This window comes from Oncorhynchus kisutch, linkage group LG27 (assembly GCF_002021735.2).
Source record: "Oncorhynchus kisutch isolate 150728-3 linkage group LG27, Okis_V2, whole genome shotgun sequence".
NCBI lineage: Eukaryota > Metazoa > Chordata > Actinopteri > Salmoniformes > Salmonidae > Oncorhynchus > Oncorhynchus kisutch.
Genome location: NC_034200.2, coordinates 30,539,945 through 30,550,962, shown reverse-complemented (window position 1 = coordinate 30,550,962; position 11,018 = coordinate 30,539,945). Strand labels below are relative to the sequence as shown.

The 11,018-nt window shown below is 41.1% G+C and overlaps 1 protein-coding gene across 7 annotated transcripts; it reads left to right on the top strand.

Annotated features, from left to right (window-relative positions):
* Window positions 1-3,769: 3,769 nt before the first annotated feature.
* LOC109872064 (piggyBac transposable element-derived protein 4) lies at window positions 3,770-10,910 on the top strand. 7 transcript variants are annotated; one of them, XM_031807126.1, is made up of 5 exons: window positions 5,365-5,522; window positions 5,780-5,874; window positions 6,072-6,230; window positions 7,487-7,702; window positions 8,210-10,910. In XM_031807126.1, exon 5 carries the CDS (start codon window positions 8,256-8,258, stop codon window positions 10,431-10,433), a length of 2,178 nt encoding a protein of 725 aa, XP_031662986.1. In that variant the 5' UTR covers window positions 5,365-5,522; window positions 5,780-5,874; window positions 6,072-6,230; window positions 7,487-7,702; window positions 8,210-8,255; the 3' UTR covers window positions 10,434-10,910. The 7 variants fall into 7 exon arrangements, with proteins under 7 accessions (XP_031662983.1, XP_031662984.1, XP_031662980.1 ...); XM_031807124.1 differs by lacking the exon at window positions 7,487-7,702 and having other exon boundaries at window positions 5,276-5,522; XM_031807120.1 differs by lacking the exon at window positions 7,487-7,702 and having other exon boundaries at window positions 5,362-5,522; window positions 5,864-5,874.
* The last annotated feature ends 108 nt before the right edge of the window (window positions 10,911-11,018 follow it).

The following is an 11,018-nucleotide window of genomic DNA, read 5'->3' as shown; positions in this document are numbered from 1 at the left end:
AGATATGGCCACAGACAGAGTTTTACAGCCTACAGCAAATAAGGAGATGGCTTTATCTGCCTAAAGTAGCAACATTTTTTGTGTTCCTGCGGAGGCACAGGTAGCATTGGCTACTACTAGCTAGAACAACAAGCGGAATAGCGGCCAGATCAGCGGCGAAGGGTTTGGCTTGCAATGTTCTGACATTAACAAGATGTCGAGATGAGTGAAAATGGGGTTTGTGGTCCTTCTGTATGGGATATCATCTGAACTACTTAGGCCGGGGGTGTGTTTGTACTGTTCCAGGTTGTGGCCAACGGCGGCCATGATGGAGCAAAAAGAAGTGGAAAAAATAAATGGTGGTGTGGCCAAACGCACTTTTGTTGGATGCAAGAAGAAGATGGTGGTGAGATGGTGGTACATTTGTGGACCAAATGTATCTAAAATACAATGGTGACTTCCTTTGGGTTTCAATCATTTTGCTCAGATGAATACTATCCATAGGTTGACTAAAACCCAATATGCAATAAATGGTATTTATCTCCACAGGGACAGTAAGAAATGTCTAACTTTTTTTTTTGCTTTGGGGAGTTTTTGTTTTTATTGGGCAGAGGGTGTAGTGCGTTTTTCCCCATGTTCACATTTGGTCTTTTGCAGGTTTTACTATATATTTTTATATTTTATTTAACTAGGTAAGTCCGTTAAGATCTAATTCTTATTTTCAATGACAGCCTAGGAACAGTGGGTAACTGCCTTGTTCAGGGGCAGGATGACAGATTTGTACCGTGGCAGCTCGGGGATTCAATCTAGCAACCTTTCGGCTACTGGCCCAACGCTCCAACCGCCAGGCTACCTGCCGGCCCCAGTGTCAGAACTTAAAATACAGCCAGACTGGGCTGCTACTGTGCCTTTCTCTACTTTATAAACTGTTGAGAGTAGACCCACAACTGATGCATATGGAATGAAATCTAGAAAATCACAGGGCTTTTGTGTCATTATTCAAATGACAATTTCCCTGCAGTATACATGCCTACTCACCTGTAAACAATAGCCTAATTCAATTATTCATTGCAATGCAGTGTTGTAAGCTAGTCTAGGTAGGATAATAATCCCTAAACATGTATATCTCTTTCCTATTTCAAGGTGTTTTGGAACTTCCCTTATGCACTATGCTTTCCTGTCCGCTAACTATACCACACAGGTCAATGTAGTCTACCGGTGCCTATCCTGCCCTCTATCCATCATTCTTAATGACAATAGTGGTAGGTGGATAGTTGTCCAGATCTGCAATATCCTAACTAGTAATCATACCACATATGAAATCATTCAAAACTGCTCCAATATAAGCGGAGGCCATGGTGCGTCATTGAGCATGAAAGAACAGTGAAGACGTGAGATATGCAGCTCAAAAAAGCTCCCTTATTGATCTTGTTTAGGGTGTAGGGTTTGAACATAGCCTCGAGAGAGAGGGGCAATTCCTCTTGCTGCTTTGTAGGCAAGCACCATGGTCTTGTAGTGGATGCGAGCTTAGACTGGAAGCCAGTAGGAGTAGCGGGGTGACATGGGAGAACTTGGGAGGGTTGAAAACCTGGCGGGTTGCAGCGTTCTGGATAAATTGCAGGGATTTTATTTGCCTAGTTGAATAAAGGTTAAATTAAACTAAAAATGAAATTGATGGCACAAGCAGGGAGCACAGCCAACAGCGAGTTGCAATAGTCCAGACGGGAGATGACAAGTGCCTGGGTTAGGACCTGCACCGCTTCCTGTGTGAGGTAGGGTTGTACTCTACGGATGTTGTAGAGCATGAACCTGCAGGAGCGGGTCACTGCTTTGATGTTTGCAGAGAACAACAGGGTGTTGTCCAAGGTCAAGGTTATTTGCACCCCACAAAAGACCAGTATACAAACAAACAAGAACAACAAATTACAGAGAATTCAAAGGCCATAAAAGACGCACACATTCACTGTTTTTACAGCTTTCTTCAACCCCAAAGAACTGGGATGTATTCATTACACCGATTCTGTTGCAAAATGTTATCTTAAACGAAAGCAAACGGAACAAAACGGGGAGGGAACTACATGAAAACTCATTTTCATTGCAACTCTTTGGACTAATGATTACACCCCTGTTCAGCAGGACGCAACGCTTTGGAACATTCAGATAGAAATAGGCTATGTAGCACAAACATGCCTCTCTGACATATAGAATAAGGAATCACATCGGCTCTATTCATGTTATTTCAATCTGCAATGTTCAACAAAAATTTGAAAAGTGGAACATATAAGTAAATAATATGGAATGGTGGAATGCACATGCCTTCTGGAAGATCTGATTAAGCAGAAGATGATGGCGGTATGGTCGGTGGGGGGTGGGGGGGGACAGCATGGACCGCGTACAGGGAAAAAAGGAGAAAAGTGGAACATGTTTTGAGTTAATATGGATCACACAGAACCTTTGGAAGAGCTATTCTGGCCCAGTGAGAGTGAAATGTCTGGAGACAATGGATCCTTAACATCTGGCAGATCCATATGTGGAGAAGAGGTTGGGGAATGTTGGGTCGGTGAAAGTGACTTGAAGCGGAATCATGTCGATTTTTTTTGCATTTCTGCTGTCCAGTAGGAGCGTGTGCTCCTTGCTTTCCTTGCTTTCCTCTCCAGAGCAGGGTGCCGTTGAAAGGAGTGATAACTGGAGTGAAGTTAAGTGTTGAGGAAGGTCAGCTGAAATTGAAGTTTCCCGGTGTCTTTGACGCCCGCCGTTTGGTGTGACGCAGACCGGTGGAGAGCGTGGTTAAACAGACAATACACTGTCTGCACTGTCTGTACTAGAGCTTTTTTCCCCAAACCCATTATGGTGTTTTAAGTGTCAATCTTATGATCATGTGGCAGCAGTGTTTAGGAGAGAGATTCCTAGATGTGAGAAGTGTGCAGGAGGACATGAGACAAAGGAATGTTTAGTATCAGTGGAAAAAGTTGTACGTGTAAACTGTGGGGGTACCCATGGTGCTGGAGATCAGAGGTGTCCGGTGAGAGAAAGGCTGTTTGAGGTTGCCCGGATCAGTGTAGTACAGAAGGTGTTCGACTGCTAAGGCAGTGAAGAGACGAAGATAGATCCAGGGTGAGGGATTCTAAGAGTAGGACGAGGCCAATAGAGAGTGATAAAACATGTGCTTCAATAACATTTTTTTTTGGGGGGGGGGGCATTCATGGCCATGGTTGTCAATTGTACCGCAGGAATGGAACATAAATCACAGAGGATAGATGTTGTGGTGGCAGCTGCAGAGAAGTACTTTGGTGTACAAGATTTTAGTGCAGAAGAGTTACATGATGTTTTGAACTATAGTGTTCCGTCCTCACAGGCTGCTGGCCTGGAGTAGGATCAGATGGGGCCAAAGTAGTGGAACAGTGGTGAATTTTTAATGGATCCAGGGTTAGTTGGTAGGGCATTTATTTATCTATGGATTACAACGTGTAATAGAGCCCCCCACAGTGGAGGTGTCATAATACCGATAAAACCTAGTGAACCAAAATGGTTCCAATCGTTTTTCCACCATTCATTGTTCTCATAGGGAATTTTAGAAACACTTAAAATAAGGGCGGAGTTTTTTTTAATAGCTTACCCTGGCATGACGTTAATAACCATGTAAATCTCTCTCGGACAAGATTACTTTTATCCATATATTCGGCACTACTTACTCTCCAAATCGAAAGTGCTAATTAGTATCAAAGTAGACATAATGCAATACTACAAATCCCTGCGAGCTCCTGCCCGCCATCCCTAGCTGACACCTTCCTAACAGATAGTGTCAATTTAAAACGTGCACAAGGCAGTTCACAGAATTGCCAATTTAAAGAAATGTAGCTAATTTATTAATTACAAAATGTAGCTAACATTAGATAGTTAATCCAGAGATTCTTACCTTTGTCTCGAGTCATCAGTCTCGTCCAGATCATCATGGCATTTGTAGTTCTTTATGATAGCCTAACTAGCGTTTCATTTTTGTCGGGGTAAATTCAGGCGAATATACTGATAAAAATCACCTTGTCCTAGAGAGATTTAGTTGGTTATCAAAACGTCACGCCAGGGTAAGTCTGCACAAAACATAGTCCTCATTGGATATTGACAAAGTTCCAGTGAAACTTTCTGCTTTTCATCGGCAGGTTTTCTTGTCATGGTCCTTAATTTATAAACACAATTTTTCTCCACACAGATATTATATATGGAATAATCGGGATATATTGTATAAAAATACCTCTCTGTTTTTAGAATATTGGTTCAGAAATAATATCCTATTGGTGAGCCAACTGGTAAATGCAGAGGGTTTTTTACTCAGTTATAAAGAATTCTTATCACTTTACAAGGTCCCTGTAACACCTAAAGATTTTGCAATTGTTTTAGATGCCATTCCCTCAGGTGTTGCTATGTTATTCAGGAACATGTCAAGACCTGACCCTCAGAGCCTACCTTCTATTGACCCTGTTGACTCATTAGTAGGAAAGATTTGTTTCTCTTTTGGTCCATTCAACAACAGAGCGATACGATCCTTGTTTCAGCAGGATGTTGTATCTATACCTTATGTCATGCCTTATTGGAATGGATTTATTGATAATATCTGTTGGAAAAAAGTTTGGATGTTGCCACAAACATACCTACTTGTTAACAAAATTAAGGAAATTTCCTTTAAAATTATTCATAAATATTATCCTGCCAACCACTATATGAAGAAGTTTAAGGAAAACATCAACTCAAATTGCTCCTTTTGTAATGACCACCCAGAAACAGTTGTGCATCTTTTTTGGCATTGTATGCATGTAAGAAAACTGTGGCAAGACATCAGTAGGTTTATAATTGAACACATTTATGAAGATTTTACACTATTGTGGAGAGATGTACTGTTTGGATTCTTTACATACAATAGAAATAAGCGGAATAATTTTTATGTAATTAATTTCATTATTCTTTTGGCCAAATTTCATATACACAAATGTAAATTTACAAACAGAAAACCACATTTTCGTACCCTACAAAAAGAAATTGAACTGTATTTTAAGACGGTTAAATGCTCTACTAACAAAAAGCTGTTAGAATTGTAAGTATATGCATGTCCCTTAAGGTCCTTGTGTAATTGTAATGTGATATTGTACCCCCTAGCTCGATTGTCTATTATTTGTAATCTATGTATGCTTGTGTTCCCTCATGTGCTTTATGTATTGATTTGTTGTTAATTAAAAAAAAAATAATAATAATAATTATTAAAATAAAAAAAAAAAACATAGTCCTCATTGGAACAATTTCCTTGTTTGACCGCTAGGTTTTATGGGTGTTGTGACTCATACTGCTGTACTCTATGAATTCATACCTCCGAATAGTAGGCTGATACATAGGCAATACAGTAGGTGGCGGCATGTACTTATTACATCTGTTTGCTGACAGTCAAAATACCAAAAAAGAAGAAGTAGAATTGTTAGCTGGCGTGTATGTGCTATATGTTGTTTTTGTTTGCGTTGTTGTGCGAACTCTGTGTTGAGCAGCGGCGGAAGAGAGAGGTAATAACGGAGGTGCATATCTAGTAAGAATTTGGGTTATGTAACCTGTTAGACACGTAAATATTAAGCATATATAACTGAAAGGCCTAAGTGCTGCTGTGGAACCATATGGGTTTGGTAGAATGACGTTATGGCTGCGATCATGTGTTTTGGCTTCAGGCAGAACCAGTGGACAAACAGCCAAGATGGACCTATTTGCAGATGGATCTATTTTAATATACCTTGCTGATTAAATACATTACATTTAACCTTCATAGGGTGGTCCTGTGAGAAAGAGTCACACCTATATTTCTTGACTTTCTTGTGATTTTTGTCTGCACCTTGACTCCTATTGCTGCAAGCTACAAATCTGGTATGACTCCAGTCTTTGCTCCCCTTCTCCACATTTGATGTTGATCAATTTACTGGCATTTAGAAACCTGGCACACACAGTTAATGAGTTGAGAACATGCATCATATGATCAATTGTTTTCTCTGTGCTCCAGTCTTGGGCTCCCACTTAAATTGTGTGAATTAATTTCCATTGTTTTTGTCTGAATTCATTTCCAGGAAGAAGGCAATGCAACCTGAGAACAGCAGCGTTGTTCAAGATGATAATGGAAAGGAAGCAGGAAAAATGAATTCTGATGGAGAATTTCAGGCATGTGGCAGCAACGATTCATTTCTAGATTCCATCTTTGAAGAGGAGTTGGATCGACTTTTGGACCTGTGAGTTGAACTATTACATTATTCAGAGTGGATAGCATTTTAATTTAAGCATCCACTCAGTATTGTTTGCTTAAATATCTTTAACGTTCTAACACCCATTTTACACATTTTGATATTGAGTCATTTGCATTTTTATTTATTGAAATTACCACACCCAGTGTGATATTTATAGTTTGTTAATTATAAAGTTTTAAAGTCAAAAGTTTTAGAACACCCACTAATTCAAGGGTTGTTCTTTATTTTTTTCTACATTGTGGAATAATAGTGAAGATGTCAAAACTATGAAATAACACATGGTAACCAAAAAGTGTTAAAACAAATCAAAATATATTTTAGATACTTCAACAAGCCACCCTTTGCCTTGATGACAGCTTTGCACACTCTTGGCATTCTCTCAACCAACTTCATGAGGTAGTCACCAGGAATACATTTCAATTAACAGGTGTGCCTTGTTAAAAGTACATTTGTGGAATTTCTTTCCTTAATGTGTTTGAGCCAATCAGTTGTGTTGTGACATGGTAGGGGTGGTATACAGAATATTGCCCTATTTGGTAAAAGACCAAGTCCATATTATGGAAAGAACAGCATAAATAAGCAAAGAGAAATGACAGTCCATCATTACTTTAAGACATGAAGGTCAGTCAATATGGAACATTTCAAGAACTTTGAAAGTGCAGTCTCAAAAACTATCAAGTGCTATGATGAAACTGGCTCTCATGAGGACCGCCACAGGAAAGGAAGATGCAGAGTTACCAGTTCATTAGAGTTACCAGCCTCAGAAATCGCCAATTAACTTTACCTCAGATTGCAGCCCAAATAAATGCTTCAGAGTTCAAGTAACAGACACATCTCAACATCAACTGTTCAGAGGAGACTGCATGAATCAGGCCTTCATGGTCGAATTTCTGCAAAGAAACCACTACCAAAGGACACCAATCATAAGAAATGACTTGCTTGGGCCAAGAAACCAGAGCAATGGACATTAGACCGGTGGAAATTTGCCCTTTGGTCTAGAGTCCAAATTGGAGGTTTTTGGTTCCAACTGCCGTGTTTTTGTGAGACGCGGGGTGGGTGAACGGATGATCTCTGCATGTGTATTTCCCACCGTAAAGCATAGAGGAGGTGTTATGGTGTGGGGTTGCTTTACTGGTGACACAGTCTGTGATTTATTTAGAATTCAAGGCACACTTAACCCAGCACGGCTACCACAGTATTCTGCAGTAATACGCCATCCCATCTGGTTTGTTTTTCAACAGGACAATGACCCAACACACCTACAGGCTATGTAGGGGCTATTAATACCAAGAAGGAGATTGATGGAGTGCTGCATCAGATGACCTGGCCTCCACAATCCTCTGACTTCAACCAAATTGAGTTGGTTTGGGATGAGTTGGACCGCAGAGTGAAGGATAAGCAGCCAACAAGTGCTCAGCATATGTGGGAACTCCAAGACCTTTGGAAAAGCATTCCAGGTGAAGCTGGTTGAGAGAATGTCAAGAGAGTGCAAAGCTGTCATCAAGACAAAGGGTGGCTACTTTGAAGAATCTAAAATATTTGTTTAACACTTTTTTTTTGGTTACTGCATGATTCCATATGTGTTATTTCATAGTTTTGATGTATTCACTATTATTTTACAATGTAAACAATAAAGAAAAACCCTTGAGTAGGTGTTCTACAACTTTTGACCGGTAGTGTATACCTATTGATTCTTGAAAAATAACACTAATGTCTCATGGGCTTAGTTAAACTGTATAAAATGTATTTGTAAACAAACAATATTAAACGGGTTAGAAAATCTATCATATTGGCCTTATGGACTGTCAAGCTCTCCATTCAGTATTATTTGCATAAATATTTAATTTTATCAACAAACCCAACCTTTCTCTAAGTAAGTTGATAGAAACCAGATTGTCACAATGATGCTGTTTATATGTATGGCACCACCTAAAAGATATTCTATTTTATTAATTGTTTTTCAGAGATGAGAATGAAGACCTTCCTTATCTGACAGAACCTTCAGAGGCTATGGAGGGGGAAGAATCCCCTCCCAATGGAACAGAAGTTACAGAAACTATAGTGGAGGGTGAATACCCTAAAGATGGGACAGAAGTTACAGAGACTGTAGTGGAGGATGAATACCCTCCAGATGGGACAGAAGTTACAGAGACTAGAGGGGGAGATGACTCCCCTCCAATTAGGACACGGCTCAGGGTAAGGGGCATCTCCTCTCGCCCTAAGATCGAAGCTTCAGAGTCAAGTGAGGAAGATGGAGAAGACCTTCCCCCTGATACAGAAGTAATCGAGAGCAGGGCTTCAAAAAGAACAAAACTCACCTCTAGCCCCAAAGCAGCACCGCAAAGGAAGGCCAGGCCTCCATCCTCTCCCCCCTGGACACCCAGCCCTGCCAAATCCAAAAACAGAGCTCATGCAGCCACACCTCTTTTCAGTGGGTCAAAGAGGAAGTGGAGGACTGAGGATGAACCAGACCAAGAGCATAAATGGTTACCTTTCGAACCAGCTAGGACTCCTGGACCCCAGCTAGACACTTCAAAGAACTACACTGTTCTAGAGCTCTTCCAGCTCTTCTTCAGTAATGCTGTTGTTGATACACTCTGCTCAAACACCAACAAGAATGCCAAGAGAAGACAAGAACATGGAATCAAAGAACCATGGAAACCTGTATCTGTGGAGGAAATGTACAAATACCTCAGCATTGTAATCTATATGGGTCTGCTGAATGTACACACTGTATCAGACTACTGGAATAGAAACAGAATATATTGCCTTCCTTTTTGTTGTACAGTCATGACTATGACAAGATTTCGGGCAATCACCTATTCACTGCACATGAGTGACCCAGCAGAGGATGAGGAAAACGACAAGAAGAAGGGGACTGTGGACTATGATCGGCTCATGAGAATCAAACCTCTAAAAGACCAGATATTGGCAGCATGCAGGGCCTTCTACCACCCATTCCAGAACCTTTCCATTGATGAGCGCATGGTGCACTCCAAGGCCCGTCACAGCCTCAAACAATACATTAAATCCAAGTCCTACAGGTATGGATTCAAGCTGTATGTTTTAGCAGATTCAAGAAATGGCTACACCTGCGACTTCAATGTCTTTATGACCAAAAACCCATCTGCTTCAGGCAAAGGGGAGAGCTATGATGTTGCCATGAACCTGTTGAAGGTGCCTTACTTGGGCACAGGATACCACATTTATGTTGATAACTTCTTCACCAGCACAACTTTCTTCCGTGACCTGTACAAAAAGAAATTGGGAGCATGCGGAACCATACGTGAAATCCGTGTGGGCATCCGAGAGAACCGCATGCCTGCTCGAGCAGAGAAGGGAACCATCCGCTGGCTCCGTGATGGGGAGCTGCTCTTCACCAAGTGGATGGGCGCACAACCAGTCACCATGTGTACCACCATTCATAAGGCATTCGCAGGGGAGCAGGTCAAAATCAGGAAACAGAGCAAAAATGGATCCTGGACAACACAGTGCATACCCGTCCCAGAGGCAATCAAGCCGTACAACAAGTATATGGGGGGTGTGGACCTGTCTGATTCCCTTATCAAATGCTACAGTGTGGCCCACAAAACCATGAAGTGGTACAAGACCTTCTTCTTCCACTTTATAGACATTGCTGTGGTGAACAGCTTCCTCCTGCAGAAGGACATGGCCCAGATGAAGAAGAAAAAGCCCATGACCCACAAGCAGTTCAGGGAGCAGCTGTGCCTGCAGCTTGCTGACATTGGTAAGCAGGAGGAGGCTGAAGAAGAGTCTTCAGAGGAGGAGGAGGAGGAAGAAGAACAACCAGAAGAAGAGAAGGAATTGGTGGAAGTGAAGCGACCATGCTACCCTGTACCCATAATTGATCCTACCACTGTTGACTCCTCTCAAAGAAAATCTAGCGGCAGGAAGAAATGTTGTCTGTGCAAGGAAAGCCAGACCAACTGGCAGTGTGAGTCCTGTCAGGTAGCACTCTGTATGATACCAGACAGAAACTGCTTCAGAGTATGGCACATGAATAAAAAGGATCTCGTAGCAGAAGTTTTCAAGAGGCATATAAAGTACAACCCATACCCTACCCATCCTTGGATGGAATATGGGGGGAAAAAAATAGAGTTCAAGTCTCAAAAACAGGCCCAGAGTTTCATTAAATGCCATTTTGGCTTGAGGAACAACAGGAAGTAAAACTATTTTGCTATCCTGTGCGCACTAATGATCAAACCACTATTGACATCTCTCAAAGAGAAACCGTGGGCAGGAAGAACTGTTGTCTGTGCAAGACCAACTGGCACTGAGTCCTGTCAGGCGCTGCTCTGTATGATAGAAGACAGGAACTGCTTCCGGTTCTGAGGATGGCATAGGGCTCAATAGAATGTCTCTGGCACAACTTTTCAGTTCCCCTGATAATACCAGTGGTCTCAAGTGGGATGATGATTATGGAAATGATTATTATTATGGTTAGGCTTATTATTTGTATTGTTTTATTATTTTAGTTTATTCTATTAATATTTGTGCCCATGAATGATCCCAGCACTCTTAAAATCTCTCACAGATGTACTGTACACATGAAGTGTCATTTGTGCAATGATTATTTTGCAGAGTTAGTCTTGCCAGAAACTGCTTCAAAATATGGAATGTGATTAAAGACGATGAGCAGACTGATGCAAATATGTTTTTTCCCTGGACTACAAGCTTTCTGAAATAGGTAATAGAAGAGTATTGTTCAACTTGGCAATATTTAGCAAGTTCATGGGGACGTAATAGAAAAAA

Excerpts from the sequence above, each read along its gene's own strand:
- LOC109872064 (XM_031807120.1), top strand. The coding sequence starts at position 5,454 with ATGTGCTATATGTTGTTTTTGTTTGCGTTGTTGTGCGAACTCTGTGTT. Across the intron at positions 6,231-8,209 it reads TTGGATCGACTTTTGGACCT|AGATGAGAATGAAGACCTTC; the intron begins GTGAGTTGAACT and ends ATTGTTTTTCAG.